Source organism: Meles meles, chromosome 3 (genome assembly GCF_922984935.1).
Source record: "Meles meles chromosome 3, mMelMel3.1 paternal haplotype, whole genome shotgun sequence".
In the NCBI taxonomy this organism is placed as follows: domain Eukaryota; kingdom Metazoa; phylum Chordata; class Mammalia; order Carnivora; family Mustelidae; genus Meles; species Meles meles.
In genome coordinates, this window is record NC_060068.1 from 175,618,816 (window position 1) to 175,643,101 (window position 24,286).

General features: G+C 43.1%; 1 protein-coding gene across 5 annotated transcripts in view; it reads left to right on the forward strand.

Moving 5' to 3' along the window:
- Positions 1 to 24,286, forward strand: part of CTNND2 (catenin delta 2) — a 921,273-nt gene that overhangs the window by 748,077 nt on the left and 148,910 nt on the right. For all 5 annotated transcript variants that reach the window (XM_046000689.1, XM_046000692.1, XM_046000691.1 and 2 more), the window contains one exon: positions 3,794 to 3,977. In XM_046000689.1, the coding sequence (XP_045856645.1) occupies positions 3,794 to 3,977 (184 nt within the window). The remainder of the gene's footprint in view (positions 1 to 3,793; positions 3,978 to 24,286) is intronic.

A 24,286-nucleotide genomic window follows, 5' to 3' on the forward strand; every position in this document is an offset into this window, starting at 1 on the left:
AACCAGCACAGGAGAAAGAGGAAGGAATAAAGAAATGTGAACAGATCATTTCTCATTTCTTTATAGAGAATGCCCAGATAGGGCCATTTTTCTCACTAATCTCTGTCCCGTCTGCCAGGACTAATGGGTGCGTGTGTGTGTGTGTGTGTGTGTGTGTGTGTGTGTGTGTGTGTGAGCATATCTGTATGTGAGGGTGTGTGAGGGTGTGTCTGTCTGTAGCTGTCTACAGAGTTCCTGGCTGTTACCTACTTTTGACCTCTGCAGGCGTGTCAGCCTCTATCTCCAATGGCTCCAGAGACTTGTGCTTCTACACGAAAGCTTATCTCTGTGTCCAGATAATCTAAACAAAACCCCAAGGTTTGAGGGCTCCCTGCAAGTGGTTGATTGAATTCCCCCCGGAAGAAATTCCGCCACATGACCTCCACTTGACCAAGTTGTCACCCAAGCAGAGGTGATAAAATCTGCCTCTGGCCACAGGTCCACTGCAGCTCTCCTGAGTCAGAAAGCACTTTGGGGCTGCAGAAGTGAATTACTCTAGAAAGTTCCAACACAGGGTCAAGCACTGTGATAAGCTCTCTGGCACATGAAACACAGAGGAAGTCAGCCTGGAAAGGCACAATGAACGGGGAGTTGGAGACTTCTTACCATGCTCCGTTCTGAATGAGGTTATACTAATTAATGAATAATGAGGAAAGTAATGGAGAGAAGAGCCCAGTAAAGGCTATCTTGGACCGTCTCCTTTCCATCTGTTCACTTCTTATCAGGTATTAGATTAGGCCATTCCATTTCCTTTGATTTTCCCCTCTCCTGATCTTTTTTTCTGATTTTTAGAAACTAGTAGGAACATCCAGTCAGTTAAGGGTCTGACTCTGGATTTCGGCTCAGGGTGCTGAGATCAAGCCCCGCATTGGGCTCTATGCTCAGTGGGAATTCAGCTGAAGATTCTCTCTCTCCCTCTGCCCTCACTCCCCACTGCCACACTCCCTCATTCACTCTCTCTCTAATTAAAAAAAATAAGACAGAAAAAATTGTTTTATTATCACAGAATGCCTTTAGATTCTTTTAAAATCATTGCATGTAAAAATGCAAAAATCTCTCCTTTACTATTTAGTTTTTTGAGGAATTGTATTTTACAGCAAAATATATCACCCATATTTTAGAACATTTGCATGCCCCAATTTTCTTTTTTTAAGATGTTATTTATTTATTTGAGAGAGAGAGAGAGATCATGAGCTGAGGGATAAGCAAACTCCCCACTGAGCAGGGAGCCTAACACGGGACTCAATCCCAGGACCCTGGGATCATGATCTGAGCTGAAGGCAGACTCTTAACCGTCTGAAAACCCCAGGTGCACATGCCTCAGTTTTCATGGGTTGGAATTTTCAAGTCAGGATTTCAGAATGAAGAAATTTTAATATTCTGTGTGTATGCATGCATTGTATACTTAGAAGAATAGACATAAACTCTTGAATGTGATACTTTGAAAAATGATCCTCAAATCTGGGGTATATATTAATTTCATTGTAATATGCTTTTTTTAGTTTGCAAATCTATTTTATTAGAAAAAAATTTTTGAAAGATTACAAATCAATATATTTTGATTATCTAAAATTAATAAAATATTTCTTAATAGAATGAATACACAGCTCTACATATCATTTAAAATAGGATAAATGTACATGATAATATCGCTAGCATTTCAAAACCATCTGAATCAGGATATATTTGGGGGTTCTTTCTGTGTACAACAGAGCATTTTTTGTGTGCCCAATTTACAATACTAATGGCAATGCAAACCTGCACACAGAAGTTTCTAGAAAATGGTCTATATGCTAAAGCAAGGTGGGAAAAATCCTTTCTGTAAAGGGCCAGATGATAAATTGTTTAGGCTTCGTGGGTCATACAGTTCCAGTCACAAATATTCGATTCTTCCCTTATAAGCCAAAGACAGTATGTAAATAAATAGGGAGAGTTTGTTCCAATAAATCTTTCTTTACAAAAACAAGCAGGGAGCATTTGCCCTTAAGCCAACCCCCTATAGAAAAGGACTGATTTATACATACTGGGCACCAAAAACATTTTATTTCCCTTGCATTTACCTCAACAAAATTCCTAGCAAATGTTATTTTGAAAGAAAGTTGAAAATAGTTTGTCTCAGGATGGCTGAGTGGCTCAGTTGGTTAAGCATCTGCCTTTGGCTCAGGTCATGATCCCAAGACTCTGGGATCAGGCTCCTTGTTCAGTGGACAGGCTGCTTCTCTTTCTCTCTGCCTGCCGTTCCCCCTGGTTGTACTCTCTCTCTCTAACAAATAAATAAATAAATAAATTCTTTAAAAAAAAAGGTTTTGTCTTTACAGTCACATTTTTATAGAACTGATTTAAAACTCTCTTCAGTGATTAACAGTCCAACATTATCAGCTTTCAGATTAATATGATTAATGCCCTTGATAAGTTCAATATATGCCATGAAAAATACTAATAAATTTCAGAAATACCTGTGTTCTTTTTGTTCTATTCATAACACAGTAGATGAAACACAATCTTGTCTTAAAATTTATTGAAAGCTTATTAATAAACAAGTAACATGGATGTTGTGTTTCTAAAGACAACCGTGATAGTTTGTTCTCAGTATCTGCAGTGACGATGTCTATTTAGATTAATCTTGAGAGACAATACAGTCTTTCTTGCATAAAAAAGTAGAATATGATTCTGTTTCTTTTACCTTTATGTGTTCTGTTTTGAACAATAACAATAAATACTTTAAAAGTGTTTTCAAATATTATAACTTCTATGCAATATTGATGACCTTTTCTTTTTTTTTTTTTAAAGATTTTATTTATTTGTCAGAGAGAAAGAGACAGAGAGAGAAAGATCACAAGTAGACAGAGAGGTAGGCAGAGGCAGAGGGAGAAGCAGGCTCCCTGCCGAGCAAGGAGCCCAATATGGGACTCGATCCCAGGATGCTAGGATCATGACCTGAGCCGAAGGCAGCCGCTTAACCAACTGAGCCACCCAGGCGTCCCGATGACCTTTTCTAAACTTAATCCCATTTTAAGGTTTTGTTTAAATATATATAAAAGCCTAAAAAATTCCACCGGACCTAAGACTTTTGCTTTTACTCTGCCTACATTAATGTCTGCTATAGTGTGTCCACTGCAGACATGCCCTCCACTTTCTCCTGCTCTCTGTCCTCAAGTTACGTCAGTAAGACCAATCTCTGGGTCTTCCATGAGCATTGCTATTTGAGGAAAACTGACAAAGCTGTCACAAGCGACAGTAATTTTAAATTGCTTGTTGATCCCTTTGTCATCAGACCTGGTTCTGGGTGTTCCTACGGTCCCACATCATGGTGGCTGGTTCTGAATGGAAGCCAAATCCATCAGAATGTCCGTATGTGCATACTGAAGTCTACGATAAAACTAAGATGTCCTACTGGTTCGTAGCTTAGAGAACTTTTGCAGCTCTAATCAACTTGGTTAGATTTTGGATACTTGGTCCCATTGTATTAATAGTAAACAGAAGTCTGGTTGGTCCATTCAGATCAGAGTTCAACCTTGTTACTCATCAGGATGGCACCAAGACAATCATAACACAAGTCCTCTGCCCACTTGTCAGATTTTCACGGCGCCCTTCAGTGGGTTCTCACAGGTGTCCTAAAATTAAGGGTATGCTCTGGGGCATGTACTCTCACTCTCTTTGTCCAGCCTGCCCATGCTGTTAACTAGATGAGGGAAAACCCTTTGGAAAGGAGAAGAATGGCCATCCCAAAACTCTGTGTCTGTGTGTCTTGCAGGAGTCCTTTGGAACCTCTCATCTTGCGACGCACTCAAAATGCCAATCATCCAGGACACTCTGGCGGTGTTGACCAACGCCGTGATTATCCCCCATTCTGGCTGGGAAAATTCACCTCTTCAGGATGATCGAAAGATACAGCTGCATTCCTCACAGGTGCTGCGAAATGCCACTGGATGCCTAAGGTGAGTCCCATCCTGGCGGCATCCTCCCACTGTCATACGCTTTCTGTTTCTATAACTTCAATCGCCGTTTCACTGAGGATCAGACGGTCCCAGAAGGATGAGCGTTGATTTGGTAATGGAGGATAAGAAGTTAGCAAAAACCATTTCTAAGGAGGTACGAAGGAGGGTAGGCATCTTCCACTATAATTTTTTTTACTTACTTAACATGTTTTCTTGGGTTTGTGGCAAAAAATCAACATTTCATTCCCACCAAAAATAGTTTTTTTAAAGACAATAGTTTGCAGTAATTTCTCATGTTGTATTATATTATGCATATAGAATATCCAGGCAGGCCAACTGGTTGGGGGAGGGTCTATGTATACACATGGGGATCTAGTTAACGATCTTTGTTAGTTTTGTTTTTTATTTTTAAAAAATTTTCTGTGTGACTGCCAGAACGTATAATTGCTTAGAGATGACTTTTTAATAAAGCCTATTGTATGAAATGTTTTCTTTAAATAATAAGAGTAGCAAATATGTTCTCATTCTCTCTCAATGTGTTTTTACAAAAATCATCCCCCAGAAATCTCTGGAGATGTCTTAGAATCATCTTTACTTCTGTTTAATTTTTGCTCTTAGAAAAGAATGTAATCATCAAGGTACAGTTTTTCCCATCTCTGGAAATGGTGCTCCCAAGGATGCTGTATTTTGTGCCAAAGTTGGAAATCTCTGCTGGATAAACTTAATGATGAGTTGAGGGCAAAAGGGTGACTCTGAAGAACGCCCAGTCAGATAATCTATATTTCAAACATAAAATGGACAGGAATGTTTTAGCTGGGCTGCCTCAAAGCTGTCATTTCTCCTACAGTTGATTGGTTTCTAGGTGCAAAAACCAGTCTCTCCTGAGGAGGAACAAAATCACCTTGGTGACATTAATAATAATTATCTCATGAATATTTATAACAATGCTCCCAACCTCCGGTCTTGAGAGGAGTGGTGTGTTTGTGTAAATGTGCGTACATAGAGGGAGATAAAGTGAGTCTGCCTTCCTAAATATCGACATGCATTCACAGACAGGAATAGGAAATCCTCTAACGGTTTTGCTTTTCCTCAAGGTCATGAAATAATGATCTCTGGACATGATTTCTATGGCAAAGCTTTACCATAAGCCAAATTTACAGTTCTCCAAAACTCCCTGTTGAGACATTTATTTTATAACCTCTTACATTCTGTTATCCTTCAGAAATCTCCTGCCCCACCAGAAAAATTATAACTCCTTCCAAAGCTAAAACTGTAGGCACTTCCGCTTTTTATACCTTATTTTTCTAGTTCAGTTATTTGTAATTATTATAGTAGGGTTTCTTTTTTCCCCCTTCTGAGCATCTTTGAGTTATAGTCAGGAAGGGAGGGAGGGAGGGGGAAGCAAAAGAAAATGGTCGATCGTTCCTAATCATGGGAAGAGTGCCTCAGAATCAATTGTAGAAGTATGGTCAGTAAAGACCTGGTTAACTCTGTCAGTTAAAATCCTCTCTGAATGATACAGTAATTATCATTATGTAATGTCATTACATTATGCAATGATACATAATTACACATTCAAGATGTTTGCCTAATGGAGGTAGGCCACTGCCATTAAGAGTGTACATTCAGCACAATTTGATGAAAAGTCAGATGAAGAAGTTAGACCGAGGAGGTTCATGAGTCCGCCTAGCAGGTCGTCTGGCTGAGTTTAGCATCTGGACTGTGACCTAGAGCGAAGGTAGGTCAGATCAGGCTGAGTCTCTGTCCCTCTCTGTTCACACACACAGATGCTTGGCTTCAGCTGTTGAATGTGGCCAGCAGCAACCACAACATAGAAAGCAAAAAAGGGAGACATCTCATTTAGAAAGAGTTTCACGTAGCCAAGTTGGTTTTCCTTAGTCAAGGTGCAACCACGTTTAGGGGTTTATCTCTTAGTTCTGAGTTGCCTTGTGATTGGCAAAACAAAATCCATCAGTATATGGTGAATACTTAACTTCCGCCTTAATCCTCTGACCTTCAGTCCTTCTACGGAAGGAAAGAATAATTTCTCCTCTTGTTTGAATGTGTTTGCAAATCATTCCACAGTGATAAGCAGGTTGAACTAAGAGAGGAAGAAAACAGCCTTGGGAAAGGGCTAAATGGCATTTGCCATATACTTAGTGGATACGAAGTTTCCAGAAATTTCTACTAATACTTGGTGTTGGCAACACACCGGAACAGTCACAAATGTTTTTTATCATGATGGAAGTTTCTAGACTGTAAGTTTTGAGGTTATATACATTCTTGATTTTTCCAAGAAGGCTTAGCATTTTATTTACGTTAAAGATATTACTTCTTGCGCTGTTCCTGCCTTGGAACAGTGTTATCCACGAGCATTTGCTAAGAGTCTGTTATGTGCCCGGGAGGGACCCAGGAGGCAGAAAAAAACAAGTCCCAGCAAAAGTCCTCCCGGAACTGCAGAAATTATTTGAATACACTCCTTAAAATGTAAATTAACCACCAGATTGTCTGAATTTATAAACTGGATCTGGGCTTGTACCTTGCAAGGAACATTTTCTTCTATCAAAATATTTAGAAAGAATTTGGTGCTTTCATGCTTCTTAAAGAAAAAAATATCACAGCAATTGTCCTTTTTCATTTACTAAATGTTTATTGTATACAAAGGATATAGCAAGTTCGTATAACCTTTGCATACTTTGATCCAGCTTATTAATTTATAGCTTTGATTTTGCAAGTTGCCTAAATTGTATAAAATGCCGCATTTGCATGTTATCATTCTTTTTGAATGCGTCATGACCACCTCCATCATATCCCATGAACTCTGGCTAGAGCATTAAGTATATGATTCAGAAACTTGTTTAGCTGGTAACTGACAAGCAGCTGCTTTTGGTCTACAAAACGTATCTGCCTGCTCCTGGTCGTGTAAGGAATTCAACAGATGACTCTGAAAAGATTGGTGACTAAGTTGGTACACACCACGTTAAGTGTCACAACGGGCAAACGAGTCAGTTCCTTTCATGTGGTTTCTGGGTATTTCACTGTGAAGGCAAAGAAAATGAGTACTCTTCAAAAAAATAATATAAAATATGCACACAGTATTTCTTATTCTCTTTCTTTGTTAGATCTTATTCCTTATTAGGGAACCATTTTTAAAAGCCAAGGTGTTATTGTTGAGGATATCTGGTTGTATTAAAATTCTTTTCAAGTATTTACTTGTATGTATTTCAACTTCTAGAAATCCTCCACAGCCTTTAAGAATCAGGAGTTACATATAATTGAATCCTTATCATAATTATACATTTTATAAATTTATTTTGAGACTCTGATTTTCTCATTACCATTCATTATCAAATAACACTTGGAATTTTAAAAATTACAAGTAGCAATGTACATGAGTCACTATTTAAATATTTTTGATATGTGAGATATCAGTTAAATTTAATTCCGTTAGCTGTCCTCGGATGATATTTTCACTAATATTGAGTTGGAATGGAAACTCTCCTTTCTCATGAATTCTAGAGAAATCAGAGAATGGAGCTGTTGTGTGTGTCTATCTGTGTGTGTGTGTGTGTGTGTGTGTGTTCATTCATTCCAAGGTTTGACCAGGCAACAAGATGTTTATTAACGCCTTTTATGCACTGTCAATTGAGACAAGATTTTCAAATAAAATTAAACAAATATTTTGATTCCTAAAATCCCTCTCTTCCAAGGACCAGAAATTTCTGCTTCAAATACATTGCTTATTCTTGTATTTATTTTATGTTCAGTAGCTCATGGTTAGTCGGTTGGGAAGCCAGTACTTGAACTTGCCCGTCTTAGTACTCCAGTACTTGACCATTCCCCCCGTTTCCACATGGAGAGGAAATACAGTGCCCCATGAGGGGACAGGAACCAATCTGTTCTTGGAGCAACTCAACCAACCACCCAACTGGTGGATGGACCCACTCCCCGTCGTGTTAGCTCCTTTACTTTGCTTCTCAACAGCTCCTAAGTAGCATCCGCTCAGCTGGCATCCATCCGATTTGGCATAAGGTGCCAACTGCTCCCCCCCTCCTTCTTTCTTCCTCCCCAGGCTTCTCTCCGAAGGGCTCACGTCTGGAGTGGGAGGCACCCTGGAGAGTTAGTCAGGAGCCCCACGTCAGTCCCTTCTCTCCACCTCCACCTTAAATCTTAATTTAGACAATTAGTCAGAGCAATGGATGCTTTTTTTTTTTTTTTTTAAAGATAAGGCTATATTTTAACATACCCTGGATAATAAAGTTGATGTTATTTTTCCAGTACTCAGACTCTTCTATTCTCTTACTGATCACTTAATTCTTAATTCTCTCTCACTGATGTCTCCACTCTTTTCCCGGGGTAGTATTTCCTACCCCAGGTGGCTTTCAGCTCCAGTAAGAACTTCTGATAGCTTCTCACTAATGGAGAGCATTATTCTAAATTTTTGTTTCTAGCAGGATTCAAACTTATTTGTGTCGTTTCAGGGTGGGAAGCCAAGGTTAAGAATTTCAGCAATTACTATTTTAAAAGAGATCACCTTTTCATCTTTCAGAAAGAAAAAAAATATTATAAATGCAAATTGTACCACTCATAAATGTTCAAAAGCTTATCAGAGGGAAATTTAAGTTAGATAAAAAGCCTAAGCCTTCCTAAGCTAAAATCTGGAACGCTAACGCTGTCCAACCTTTGGATTATTCCATACAGTCTTACTAAACTCTGTCCAGTTTCTCAAACCTACTCTTTGGCAATGATGTTGTACCAAAACCGATGGTGGTACCGACCCCCCCCCCCCCCCCGCCAGCCTCCATCACGGGGCACACTCACGAGGAGTGTTCCAAAGAGAAGAGACTCTTGCCTTTGCCTTCTCTAAAAAAGCCTGGTAAATCTCCATGGAAAGATGTCATATCATGTTGACATAGCAAAAATTTAAGCACATACGGAATAGAAAATGAAAAGTTAATGCCCTTCGTCCTTTTCCATTTAAAATTCATTTTGGGGTAGGAAATGGAATTTTTCAAAAGCGAATCTCTATTTGTTCCTGAAGTATCTATCTGTCACTGAGGAAAGGATAGAAATGAAAAGAAAAAAAAAAAAAAACTCTTACATTTTGTTGGCAGAGTAAGTTGATAAGAATGATGGTGGCTGGATGGTGGGGTTCCGGGTGGCAGTGACAGGTGGGACCAGCAGAAAATACAGCTGATGGCGATTAGTGCACGGTAGGCTTCCTCTCTGCAAGCTTCCTTCTTCCAGTGTCCACCCCCGATGCACACCTACACTCCCCTTCTTCCTCATCCCTTCCTCTTTTCCAGTGTTTGTCTTTTCCTCCACTGCTGTTCAATTTAAGCTTTAATTTTTTAATAAAAGCCGTTTTAAAATATGGCCTACAATGAATGTGATAAAATGTTAGATCAGGCTTAGGCCAAAAGTATGCATGAAGTTACTGGGTTAGTTCTTTTTCCTTAACCCTATGATTAGAGTCCTCCAAGAAACTACTGTCCTTTGGCCTCAATCAGGCAAGTCAGACCTTGAAGGAAATTCAGTTCTGTATTCACGATTCACAACGTATAATCAAATACTTTTCCTAACTTTTGTCCAAAGTAATCACCCTCAACCGAAATACAGATTGAGCAACCACAGCCTGATTGCTGAACAGTGAAGGTCAGCCTGGCTCAGCCTGTGGACAAGCTCTTTAGGCTGAGATCATTGTAATGGGTTAATTAAGTGCCCCCCCCCAATTTATCTCCACCAGGAAAGACTGGTGACCCTATTTAGAAATAGGGTCTGGGATGCCTGGGTGGTGCAGGTGGTTAAGTATCTGCCTTCGGCTCAGGTCATGATCTGAGGGCCCTGAGATCAAGTTTCCACATCAGGCTCTCTGCTCAGTGGGGAGACTGCTTTTCCCTCTCCTCCCCGCTTATGCTCTCTCTCGCTATCTCTGTCTCTGTCTCTTTCTCTCAAATAAATAAAATTTTTTAAAAAATAGGGTCTTCACAGATCAAATTATTTAAATTAAGATGACATCTTAATTAATTAAGATGACTTATGGTGGGCCCAGATCTAGTGGATGGTGTCCTTAGAAGAAGACAACATACCCACTCAGGAGAAGGCCACGTGAAGTCAGAGGCAGAGATTGGAGTGAGGCAGGGATAAGCCTAGGAATGTGCGGGCATTGCGGAAAGCCGCTAGAAGCTAGGAAAATGCAGAGAAGGAGCCTTCTCCGGAGGCCTCAGTGGAGGCCTGACCCTGCTGACACCTTGATTTTGGACTTCTAATCTCTCAAACACTCAGAGTAAGTTTCTGTTGCTTGAGCCCTCCCCCACCCCATTTGTGGTACGTTATTCCAGCAGCCCTAGGAAGCTCCTACAGTCACCCTAGGAAGTAGTGCAGAGGGGGGCCTCCAAAGCCAGCGAGCCACCAGAAAACACAGCAGGAGGAGGGGAAAAAACTGCCAATAACTCAGAGAAGCTGCCCCTCCCAAAACCGTGTTCATCCCAGGAACAAACCACCCAGATAGGCAGTGTTGTTTTTCTTCTCTAGGCCATCGTCCTCCATAGCTCGGGTGCAAGGTCAAACCTCCCTTGCACGGGATTGGGTTCTGGGAGCCCAGGTGTGGCTGCCTCAGCCCAAGGAGATTCACCTGAAGCCTCTCGACTGAGTAGCAGTTGAATAAGGATCTCCCCACATGTGGACCTGGTTTCTGAGTTTTCTACTTCCATTTATGAACCCACATCCTATTTCCTCCAGTCTTTAAACTACCTTCTGAAAGTTTCACAGCTCTATGTCATGCTCTAGACAGCCAGAAGTCATTCTGGGCTCTTGAGCAGGACTCATGACACGATGGAAGGATCACCTAAGGAAGCTGGCTCCTGGAGCTGAGTGCAGAATGAGCGCTTTCTAGATTTTGCATGAAACATGACTGTGTTTCCCATTTAAAATAACACAAATCAATATCTTAAAGATCCCTGTCGTTGCCATTATCCTAACTTCAGAGTGAACTATAGGTGAAGCCTTGCTGAGTATCCCTTTTTACCATTTCATCTGCCAGCTCAGTCAGACAACTCCAATCTGTTACTGTATGGCCGTGTCCCGTTGAGTCATGCTGCTTAGGACTCTCTCTCCAGCCAAAGTATTTGCAAAAAGCTGGCTTTGCTAACTTCCACAGCTCATTTCCTAGAGCTGCTGACTCATTTATTTATTTTTATTATTCTATTCCCACTTCAGCATCTTGTCGTGAAGGACAACAATATACAACCCTAATTTTTCCATCTATCTTGCGTGCACGAGAATGTTATTAAGCCCATCAAAGGAGCTGCACTGTGCCTTTGCTTATGAGTATAATTAAACTCAAACCCTCAATTAGTCATTTTAACCCATATAATGGATGAGCACTTGGTCCCACGGAGCCACTAATTCTGCAGTGACCTTGAGAAAACCCGTTCACAAAGTAATATCAGCAATGATCACACTCCAGCTGGAAAGCTCCAGGGACGTTTATTTTATCTGGTTTACCACCCGCATTAGCCAGAGGTAAGAGGAGGAATTATTATCACTTGTATGTTAAGCTCAGTTGGTTGCTGGTATTATTCAACCATTAAAATAACCTGTTTTGGCACCGTGACTCATTCATGCCATAACTGAAAGCCTCTCCCACTCTTCTTCAGCTGGTCTGCCCATCCCCCACACTCTGCCCTCTAGCAACCATCCCTTTGTTCTCTGTATGTATGGGCTGGTGGTTTCTGCTCTTTTTTTTTTTTTTTTTTTAAGATTTATTTATTTGACAGATAGAGATTACAAGTAGGCAGAGAGGCAGGCAGAGAGAGAGAGAGGAGGAAGCAGGCTCCCAGCCAAGCGGAGAGCCCGATGCGGGGCTCGATCCAGGACCCTGGGATCATGACCTGAGCTGAAGGCAGAGGCTTTAACCCGCTGAGCCACCCAGGCGCCCCGGTTTCTGCTCTTTTTGTTTGCTTGTTTGTTTAGATTCTACTTGTAAGTGCACACTCATATGGTATCTGTCTTTCACTTTCTGAACTACTTCATTATAGGGCATATAGTAAAAAAAAACAAAAAAAGAAAGAAAAAGCATGTTTTAAAAAGGTTTTTTTTTTTAAAGATTTTATTTATTTATTTGACAGAGAGATGACAAGTAGGCAGAGAGGCAGGCAGAGTGAGGGGTGAAGCAGGCTTGCTGCCGAGCAGAGAGCCCGATGTGGGGCTCGATCCCGGAACCCCAGGATCATGACCTGAGCCGAAGGCAGAGGTTTTAACCCACTGAGCCACCCAGGCGCCCCTAAAAAAGTTTTTTTTTAAGTCTCATATAATGAATTCTGGATTTATCCCAGTCTTGTGTTGCTGCTGAACTGAGCACTCTTTATCCAGACACTTAAAATGGGAATGACCTAGTCTGTGTGGATGCTGTAAACAGAGGAGAACCACTCACTCACTCACACTTGGTTTCCCCACACCTGGCCCTAAAGCAGATAATATTCCTCACCTGTGCAGCTCTCTACTTTTGATCACTGTGCTGGTTATGGATGCTGAGTGAATAGTTTTCTTGAGGCATGACTCAGCATTGAAGGTCCTCTTTGGAGGAAGGGAACAGAGTTGGGGATTGGGGAGTGGCAGAAGGAGTAGGTGGTCTTAGGGTCCCATTAGGGAGGACAGTTGGGGGTGCCTGGGTGGCTCAGTGGGTTAAAGCCTCTGCCTTTGGCTCAGGTCATGATCCTGGGGTCCTGGGGTCAAGCCCCACATCAGGCTCTCTGCTTGGCGGCAAGCCTGCTTCCCCCCTCTTACACTGCCTGCCTCTCTGCCTACTTGTGATCTCTGTCTGTCAAACAAAGAAATAAAATCTTTAAAAAAAAAGAGAGAGAGAGAGGATAGTTGGGCTGTCCATCTCAGCAGCTCCCTTGGTAACAAGGGCTTTGGTCTCCCAGGGAGCACCCCAAGCTTCTAGCTCACTCCATGCCACCCAGTCAGGAACAGTTTATACTCTAGTAGTTTATTATACTAGGTCTGTATTCTATTAATAGGTTTTAAGAGGTTAATTCTTTATTAGTTTCCTAGGGCTGTAATTAATAAAATACCACAGACTGGGTGGCTGAAACTGCAGAAATGTATTTTCTCACAATTCTGGAAATTAGAAGTCTAAGATCAAGATGTCAGCGGAGCTGGTTCTCAGAGGCCTCTCTCCTTGGTTTGCAGAAGGCCATCATCTCACCATGACCTCACATGGTCTTCCCTATGTGCCCCTGTGCCCTGATCTCTTCTTACAAGTCTCCAAGTTGGGATCTCTGAATGACGCGTCCCCAAGTGGGACACTACCCTTGAATACCATAGGCTTTAAGGCCTGGCCTTTGGCCTTGCCTGGTCAGAAACTGGACCTTAAAGCTGCAATAGCATCAGGAGGAAAGTAGCTTTGGTTTAGCATCTATGAAAAGCCCATTAGAATGCTGTTTGATACAGTTGTCCCTGTAATCTAGTGAGGTAGGATTCTCTATCCCATTTTATAGATCAAGAAGCTGATGCTTAGAAAGAGAAGAGTAGCTTGACCCAAGTCATACAGCCAGGTAGCAAAGGAAAGGTGATAGAAATCCTGGCTTGTATGATGCCTCAGCTGCATGCTTCTCACTGCGTCCCGTTCCATTAAGCAGAGACCAGGAGCAGCCCAAGAACAGCTGCGCTTCTTTACACTGAGATGGGAGCAGATCCTAAGAGAAGAAGACACCAAGACAGAATTACGAGTCCATGCAAGGTATTTAATTAAGGGCAACACTGAAGAGGAAAATGGGAGGCAACCAGAGGGCCTGGAAGAGCCTTCAGCCATGATGCAGCAGGTCTGCCCCCAAGTGCAGAGGAGCAGAGAAGAAGCAAGGAATGTTGGTTGGTTGGGTGAAACTCTCTTTGGCCCTCAGGGAGCCCAACAAGACCACTGGAGGGGTCTTGCGCCCAGGTATCTTCTAAGGAGTCCTGCATCTCCCAGAACCAGGTTTACCCTGCAGTGCTGCTGAGCTGGGCCACTGGCTGGGAGCACCATGGGGAGTGAAGCTGGAACATGAAGGCAAACACAGTATCGAATCGCAAGGCATGGAAGCTGGACCATCAGTCAGTGATGCTCCTGCAGTGAGAGATTTGAGTGGGTGTGTTTTTATGGACGTTACATAAGCCTACTCCCTTCCCAGTGCTTTCGTTCTCTAGAGGCGAGCCACAAAGAAGTCACTGTACAATCAGAAAGTTGCTTGGTGATATAGAATCCAAACCAGAGGAGTTAGTTACGTTGACCGGAAGTCTCACTCTCAGCGTCTATTCCTTTGAGTCCTCAGCATGTGCTTGGCCCTGTGGTAGGCCTGGGGGCTGCGATGAAGAATAGATAGACACAGTCTGTGGAGTTTGCTGCTGAAAGCAATGCATAATGTCATTGAGACAACCTGACTGCATATAAGTCCCATTAGGCTGCCCCAGAACTGGAAAGAGTAGAGTGGGTCTCTTAAATAATGCCTCAGAAGGCCATCTTCTTTTTTTATTTTACTTTATTTTTTTTTCAGTATTTGTATGGCTAACCTACCTCTCTCTTACTAATAGAGTCTTTCATTATATATACAAAGCTGTTTACTGTTAATTGATTTGCTGCTACATCTTGTAGTCTTAAAGCTTTCCCTCTCTTCAGGATTTTGCATTCTCATATCTTATGTTCCATGAGATAGTAATAGGGATCATTTCTCCCCAAACATTGTTTTGCTTCCCTAAACTAGAAGAAGTGAGACTATAATGATTTCACCTTAAATATTCTTTTTTAATGTAAGATACCCTATCAGGTTATTCCTTCTTAAAGTTTCCACAACATATTTCTGCAAAATTTGATCTACTTCATTATGAAAATTCACATGATCTAACTAAAACTTGTTTTGAATTATTTATTCTATAATTTGATTGCAAATATGGGCTCCTTTTAAAAGGACAAGCAAATGTTAAAGTTTATCTCTTCAGTATGAGTAGTCATTCTTCCTATTAGAATATGAATATTCAAATCTTTCCATTAGTATGAACAAATTACTTCCTTTAGAAAAAGATTAAATAAAAAAGCTTAGTTAATCCCCAATCAGTAGACAATGGTGTTTAATATTTATCCCTATAAAACATGGGGTTGTAGGGTGTTAACTCCCTGATAAATAAAAAGCAAATTGCAGGAGTTGGATCATTCTTCAGATCCTTCATAACTTCCTGATATTAAAAATACAAATTTTCCTCCTGCTGCCCTCCCAAATGATATTACATTGCATCAGAAGTAGCTTCCCTGGAGAAGAAGCAAAGAAACAAGTCTATTATCCATAAATTGAAGAAGAAAGAGCTCACCAAACAGTTTCACTTACAGGCTACTCCTCTCCAGTATTTTAACACATCTATTTTCACACCATTTCTCCTTTCCCTTTTCAAAGTGGCACTTATTTTAAAATAAATAAAGCCAGTGTTTGCCAGAGTTGTGACACCACCACCAAAGAGATGAGGACAACTCACAGGAGAAGCAGCAGAACATGCATAGAAGCCAGCCCACACCAGGCGGCAGTAACAAAGATCTCAGCTTGCAGTTATGATTCCTCTTGGAGGAAAGGGAAACATAACCGGTGAGAGCCATGCATCGCGTTCTCCAAAGAACTGGTGCGGAGATCATGCCTCCCACCCCTCATCCTGGGAATTCCAGGTGCACAGCTCTGCGCCTCACAGCCAAATTCTCAACTCTTTTTCTTGAGTCTCGGTGGTCCTTTGTTGACCAGGAATATCTGGAGTAAGTTTCCCTTGTCTCTTAGTTGACCAAGGGACTCTTTGGTCAGACACTTTCTACTCTTCCTTCTCTTCCTTCTCTTCTTCTCTTCCTTCTTCTTCTTCTTCTCTTCCTTCTCTTCCAAGAGTAGGCTTGAATCGCCATGCTCTTCTCCCTGGCACCATTTCCCTGGGGTAATGGCTTCCTCCTGTCACCAAGCCAGCATTTGGAGCCCGTCCATGACTGTTTGCTTCAGAGCATTTGATGGGCAGCTGTGGGTCGAGGCTGAGCAGGGTGGCCCATTCCCTGAGTTCCTCCCCATCGCCCTTCCCTTCAGAGCTGTGACAGTGGGAGGTGACAAGTGGGGTCTCTGACTCAGAGAGCTATGGCAGGGTGGGGGGATCACAGGAAGCAGAGGTTCAGGTGGGGTGAATAGAAGCACCCCATGGTCCCCTGCATGAAATCGTGGAACTCCTGGTCACCCGTCTGTGGCAGGATCTTTACCACCTCCTGGCAAGTTGCTGGTTCTAGAAACTGAGAAATTGGGGAAGCTACAAAATGTAAAAATCATCATTTCTTCATTCTTATCCTTATTCTGAGCTGGGAGAAGATTCTGGAAGTACAAACTCACGTGTTTTCCTAAGGCAGAGAAGAGCCAAAGGGAAGGTAGCCCTACCTAGATTTCATGCTTGGTCTACATTTCCTTGCCTCCGCAAGACTGAAGCAAGAGAAGCAGACAGTAGTAAACACCTCTACGTGCTAATGGATCGATGGCCTTCAACGCTCGATTTTTAGGTTATGGTGGTTTTCTGTCCACATCATAAATTCTTTTTTCAGTTTTTCCGTCTGCTTAAATAAAAGGACAGACATGTCAAGATTTCAGATTAACCCTCTGCCCTTCACTGTTGTCCCGTGAAGGTACAGATACATCATTATTCCCCCATCAACATGCTCTCAACCAGCAAGGAAGATCCCGAGCCAAGAGCACTGACTGGAGCTAATGAATCCCAACAACGAATTGCATTTCTCTTAAGGTAACTGATTACCAGAAAGTAGCTGCATTAACACCGAGATTTGACGTGAGAATGGCAGTCCTCAGGAAGAGGCCAGCTGAATCATCATCCCCCGTCATTCTCCAACATAGTCCTGTCTTGGACTTTTGTGTCCAGACCACTGTTCTTCCCAGGGTTACGCTGGCTGACCTGACTTTGGACCAACAATATAATTGGTCATTACAGGTTAATTTATATAAACAGACAAGGCTTCTGCAAGTGAAAGCATCATCGCTGTGATTGGTACCCACTGTTCCAAGAGCTCTGTTTGGTACAAGTTTGGGTCAAGTGGTCAGAGCCAGGAAAAAAAAAATGATTATTTCAGGTACAAAAAAAAAAAAAATCATCATGTCCTTTTAAGGCCTGCCAGGAAGCGTGGTTGATGGTCTCTTTCATGGAATGAGTGCTCATATGTTTTGGAGAAAACTGGTTTTGTCCTTTGCTTTGAATTTTGACAGGACCTGAAGGGTCCTTCTCCTTAGCATCTAAGAGAGCAGCACCGAGAAGTCTCTTCCTAGAGCAGAAAGGAACCTTACTCTCTCCTCTGCAGGCAGCGCTGTCTTCCTGGCTAGCAAACGTGATTAAATGTTATTTGACCCCTGTCACTCCGAAGCAGCGGAAATGGATTAAGAGGCTGAGAGTCCTCAGCCCAGAGCCGCAGTAAGAGCTCATAAAGGAGCTGGTGCTGGGGTTTATTACCATTTTTCAGGGCTCATTCCTATTTGAGGAGAGATCACTGAAACAGATTGTCCTATTGTTTCCTTTCAAGCACCCAGCCAGGATCCCCTGCAGGCTTAGAGGGACACCTTCAGAAGAGGTGGGGGAGGGAGGACACTGTAGCTCAGAAAGACAAAGCTGTGGGTGTCAGGTAAGGACAAGAACCCTGTTGGAGAAAGGGAATCCCTTACCTCTCACCTCCCAGGGCCTAGAAGCTTCCTCCTTTAGAAACTTTTGACGCTCTGAAGGCTTTAATTCAAGTGAAGCCGAATGCCAAGACACACAACGAACCACAAATATCAAATTAACCTGACCCACGGGTCAGTCTGTCTGGCAGCAAAAATGTGTCCTTCTACCCCAGGGGCCCCTTCGGTCTGACGCTCATGGGAGCCCCCAGCTCCCTGGCATTTCCCCCCTATTCTTTTTTTTTTTTCCTTTCATTTAAAAAAATTTCAGACACAATGCACGTAACACGTAACATAAAATCCACCATTTAAAAGTGAACAGTTCGGAGGCGTTTAGTACATTCATGACGTAGGGCTGCCCCTTCTCTCTAGTTCCAGAATTTTTTCATCTCCCCAAAAGGAAATTCTGCATGTATCAAGCAGTCCTTCCCCAGGTGCCCTCCTTCGGGCCCGGACAGCCACCAGCCTACGTTCTGAAATGACGTCATTCTGCATATTACACTAAAATGGAATCATGGGCTATAGGGCCGTTGGTGACTGGCTTCTTCCACTTAGCATAACACCTTCAAGTTTCACCTGTGATGGGGATTCCTTTTTAGAGCAGAATAATATGCCATTGTATGGATGGACTACATTTTATTTATGCGTTCACGTGCCGGTGGACATTTGGTCTGTGTCCCCCCCCCCCCCCCGTCTGTCGTGACTAGGGCTGCCGTTGGCACGTATGTACATATAGGGGTCTGGGTCCCTGTCTTCAGTTCTCTGGGGTGAGAGGATACCCTTAGGAACAGCGCTGCCGAGCCATATGGCTCCTCAATCCAGGACTTTTCGGGAACAGACTATTTTTCATAGCCCTGCTCAATTTTGTGCAACTCCCTCTGTTATGTTTTCTGGCCTCAAGTATTTTCTCCCTCCCTTCCCCACCCCTTCCTTCCTTTCTTTCTTTCTTTCAATTTCAATTCCACGTAGTTAACATCCAGCACGGCCCTGGTTTCAGAAGCAGAAGCCAGTGATTCCTCACCCGCATACAATACTCGGTGCTCGTCACACCGACTGCCCTCCTGAATGCCCATCCCCCATCTAGCCCATCCCCCGCCCACCTCCCTCCATCAACCTCAGTGTGCTGTCTGTAGTTAAGAGTCTCCATGGTTTGTCTCATTCTCTGTTTTTATCTTATTTTATTTTTCCTTCCCTTCCCCTACGTTCTTCTGTTTTGTTTCTTAAATTCCACATAGGAGTGGGGCACTTGGGTGGCTCAGTCAGCTAAGCCTATGCCTTCAGCTCAGGTCATGATCCCAGGGTCCTGGGATTCAGCCCCAGGTGGGCTCCCTGCTCAGCAGAAAGTCTGCTTCTCCCTCTCCCTCCGCCCCTCCCCCACTTGTGCTTGTTAGGGTACGGAGTCGACCACCCCTCCATCAGACAGAGAACACTCTCGATAATGCAAGTCACACAGCGAGGTTCATTTCCAGCTATCTGCCCGGCGCAGCGGGTTTCAACAAGGACCCCGAGCTCTCAAAGCCAAGGGTTTATATAGCATTTTCAAGGCACTTTTTCATAGCTACATACGTATCTTGCGCCCACTTTGACAGTTTAACTTTGTTTAACTTCTTGCCACCCCGGCATCACCCTGGCGGTTAAGTGAGATTTAGGTTTAGAAGAAATTTAACTTCATTTACATTTCCCTCCGCCTCAGTCTCCTTCAATTTTATGGTGGGGAGGGCGACCTTAGGCCTCAAGGAACTGAGCTATTTGTCTCTGGAAATTGGGCTATGGAGAAGATGGCTTCTTTGTTGTAAATCACTAGGACATGTGTAAACCGAGGGAGCCTCCTGTCTTGCAGGTTTGTGATCTCTGCAAGTTAACTATTTGTTTTTATTAACACCTGGTCCCGGTGACGCCACCACCTAAGTGCCCTGGTGGAATATGATTAAGTTGCTTTTTCAGGTTTTAACTAGTTCCTCTTATCGCAAGTCACGTACACAGTATGGCCTGTTAGGGATGCTCAGTAAAATGGCTTCCCGGCCTTCAAGATGGCTATTCTTATGCTAACCCACTCTTACATGCTCACTCTCCCAAATAAATAAATTAAATTAAATAATTTTTTAAATGTGTCCAACTCTTGGTTTCGGCTCAGGTCATGATCTCAGAGTCATGAGATCAAACCCCATGTCAGGCTCCATGTTCAGCGTGGAATCTGCTTGAGATTCTCTGCCTCTTCCCTTGCCTCTGCCCCTTCTCCTACTCATTCTCTTTCTCTCTCTCTCTCAAATAAATAAAATCTTCAAAACATAGTCGTAAAAAATATTCCACATAGGAGTGAAATCATGCAATATTTTTCTTTGTCTGACTAACTTATTTTGCTTAGCATACTACTCCCTAGATCCCTCCCTGTCATTACAAATGGTAAGATTTCATTCTCTTTTATGACTAATATTCCATTGTGTAAATATATACCACATCTTCTTTATCCATTCGTCAGCCAATGGACATTTGGGCTCTTTCCATAATTTGGCTGTTATAGATTATTCTGCCATGTACATCAGGGTGCAAGTGACCCTTCGAATCAGTATTTTAGAATCCTTTGAGTAAATACCTACTTGTGCAGTTGCTGGGTTGTAGGGTAGATCTATTTTTAACTCCTTGAGGAAACTCCATGCTGTTTTCCAGAGTGTCTGTTCCAGTTTGCATGCCCACCAACAGTGTAGGAGGGTTCCCCTTTCTCCACATCCTCACCAACATCTGTTGTTCTCTGTCTTATTAATTTGAGCCATTCTGACTGGTGTAAGGTGATACCTCATTGTGGTTTTGATTTGCATTTCCCTGATGATGTGTGATGTTGAGCATCTTTTCATGTGTCTCTTGGCCAGCTGGAGGTCTTCTTTGGAAAATGTTCATATCTTCTGCCCATTTCTTAACTGGATAATTTGTTTTTTGGGTGTTGAGTTAGATAAGTTCTTTATAGATTTTGGATATAACCCTTTATCAAATATGTCATTTGCAAATATCTCCTCCCATTCTGTAGGCTGCCTTTTAGTTTTGTAGACTGTTTTCTTTCGTGTGCAGAAGCTTTTTATCTTGATGAGGTCCCAATAGTTTATTTTTGCTTTTGTTTCCCTTGCAGCCTAGATTATTTTCTTTGTCTCAAATTATTTGCCTTTTCTTTGTCTTTTTATTTCAGGCAAGTTTTCTCTCTAACTGTTAGATTATTAAGGCCATTTGTCTTTATATCACTCTGCATGAGTGCTTGGAAGAAAGGTACTATATGAACGTTGTGGGTTTGCTTTGAAATTCTAAGGACTGATGTCTACTCATTGCAGCTTGTGGTCAAACCGGGCCAGATCCTCTGAGTCTCCAGACCTGTGCTGAGCCCCTCTGCTCTTGTATTTGCAATACTGGCCTTCTTTCCATTGCTCTATCCACTAGGATCTTCGCTACCTCAGGACCTTCCCATGTGCTTTCTGACACCTCGAGGGCTCTCTCCTCTCCCCTTTACCTTTAGATCTCAACTTAAAAATGTCCTATCCAGACAGACTTTCCACAACACCCTCTCCTACCATACAAATTAGTCCTTTCCCAACGCCTTTACAAAGCATTCTGAGCTTTTCACATGACCTTCTGATGATCTGGAGTGACGTCCTTGCCTATGTGCTTGTGTGTTTAAGGCCAGAGAGCTACATTCTCATGAGATTAGCTCTTTATCAGCCTGGCTTACTGAGCCCTAAACAACAGTGGATACCTGGTGCCCGCCCCGAGAACTAGGTCTTGAATGAAGGAGTAAATGAGAACCAGTGAGCAGCCCTTCCCTGGCTGTCCTTCCAGCGAGCCTCGTAACTGTCCTGTGCTAATCTTCACCAAGGAAGCAGGGAACAGGTAGGTTCTCACGACCTCAGAAGAAACCAGTCCTGCTGATACCTTGACCTTGGACTTTTGCTTCTCCAGAACCAGGAGAGAATAATTTCTGTTGCTCAGGCCACTCAGTTTGTGCTACCTTGTTACCAAAGCTGCCTGAGCAGACTCTTACGGGGGAGAAAGCATGTGGAAAGCAGAGTAGAAATGCTGGAGAGAGTCATAGAGAAACGAAGCCAGGAAAAAGGCTCCCCTCTTCCAAAAAGTAATATAATGTCCTCCTGTGCACTACACTAGAATCTTCTTGTGCTTGGATCTTATTTTCTCTTTGTTAAAATAGGTCTCTCTGTCCTTTGCTCAGGTATCAGTGAGCAGATGTCTGGGGGAAAAGGTGGTGGATGGCCGTATGTCTGGCTCCTACGTACTGCACAGACTTGGCCTCATCATTAGCCCACTTTACAGATGGAGAAACTGAGAAACTGAGGGTCAGAAACACTCATATGCTTCCCCAGGCCAGGCTGATAGTAATCGAGTTGAAATCAAACGCCAAAAAGCTTTTCTACTCCCCTAGACGATCTTTTGGAGTATAAGATACTTCCATTCTTTACAAGCGAATGCCAGTATTCATAAACACTATATTACGCAAATCAGGACCCGCTAAGGTAGGGTGTGGCCGTATCTCTGGTATGTTCTTCCCACTGTTCTGTCCTTCTCCCCACGCAGAGTCTCTTGTTTGAAATTCCTTGGACATGCTTGAGATGAGAATGGCATCTGTTCTGTCTGCAAACTCTTGTGGAGTAGGGGGCTGAAGAAGGAGCAGGAAGTAGGAGGCTGTTCTGTTGCTGGCTTTGAATTATATTTCCTTCTTTTTTTATTTTTATTTATTTATTTTTAGATTTTTATTATTTATTTGACAGAGATCACAAGTAGGCAGAGAGGCAGGCAGAGAGAAAAAGGAGGAGGAAGCAGGCTCCCTGCCAAGCAGAGAGCCTGATGCGGGACTCGATCCCAGGACCCTGGGATCATGACCTGAGCCGAAGGCAGAAGCTTAACCCCCTGAGCCACCCAGGCACCCTATATTTCCTTCTGTGGCAAGAGTCTGTTCGTGTCCCTTAGTCCTTCTGTCTCCTTGCATTCTAGCAAGTTTTCATCTCTCTGACAAGCAAATAAATCAATCACAGGTAACCGTGCATGTTGATTTGGTCAGAGACCAAGATGGGCCCTGGATGAAAATGTGGGACCATCGAGGGCTGCCTCCTGCCAGCCTGGGCTCCCCAGTGCAGACTGCTGGCCTCGGTCCCGTCTGTCTGATTCCACCTTCCCCTGATTTGAGTTTGCCCTCACTTTGCCCATTTGCTTGGCTGCCCATTCACCCCTTGGCTTGCCTTCTTGCCAGTTCTCTCACTCCTCCCCCAAGCAGCATGACGCCCTGTGATCTGAGCGCAGAATGCTGGTGGGCAGTGAGCAAGAGATACGGGGGTGTGAGATATGCCCGTGGACCTTTACTGAGCACAGGACATGGTAACCTGCTCAGGGGGGCAGGGAAAGGCTTCCTCTGAAAAAGACATGGAAGGATGAGTAGACGGCCAAGTGAACAAGAGGAAGCATGTTCTGGGCATGTGCTGTGCTCAGGACATGGAGTTTGATTGAGATGGAAAGTCTTGGGGTTGAGGACTGGTGCTATGATGCATGTTTTAGAAGAATCACAGGAGCTTTCTTAGGGGGATTGGGGATGAGGACAGAAGCACAGGGATCCAAGGAAGAGACAGGACGTGGTGGTATGGACCTGTCGGTAGCCATGGGATGATTCTGGAGTTGCTTTGTGGTGGGAGCTGCCTGGGTGTGCCAGCTGAGTGGATGCAGGGGTGCGAGAAAGACGGAGTATTTGTCCAGCAAGTCAACCAAAGTGTCTGGAGGCAGAGCAAAATAGCCTTTAAAGGAAACTCCCAAAGCGGTTTCAGTTAGCACTGTTTTTCTTTTCCTCCATTTCACTCTCATCTCTTTTTGCCTTTTAATTATCTTCTTTTTCACTTCTCTAGATCCCTATGACCACAGCTATGCTTCGTGAAGATCCTTTGTCCCCCTCACTGTCACTCCCATTCTGGTCATCCCCAGGAGAATTCAGGGACTCCACGGGGAGAGAAATTCAGCATTGAAACCAAACCAAAAAAGCTAACCAGCACTTATTTAGAGACTGGCTGGCTGTGACTGCTTGACCTGCAGCCCACGGCGTCTCACCACACAGTGAGTGGCCAGCGCTGCTGGGAGAGCGTCAGGCACCGGCCCGTATCCCCCCGTGTGACCACGTGGCACATGTGGGCATCATGTCCTAAGACCACAGCAGTTCAGTTTTGTTGGCATTTCGGTCAACTAACACTGCATGTTTGATTTTTAGCACATTCTGTCACAAACACTCTATGGTGAGTATTTGTGATTAAAACTAAAATAGTGCATTGTATCCCTGGGGGGAATTTTTGGGAAACAGTGGATTATTGGAAACAATGGATTTGATCAGTGGACCCACTGGCCTGATAGCAGTTTGCATACTCGATAAGGATCCTCTTTCTGCTTCTATTTTGTACAAAAATTGAATCGTTCTACTCCATCTTTTCCAGAACTACGTTTTCTTTACTGATGAACAGACCTCCCAACCTTTCCATATCAGCATGCATAAAAGGACAGGTAATAAGAGTAATTGTATTAAGATGAGCTTCAGGAAAAACCCGGCGTTTCCAGACTGTATCTTCCAGATAATTTTCA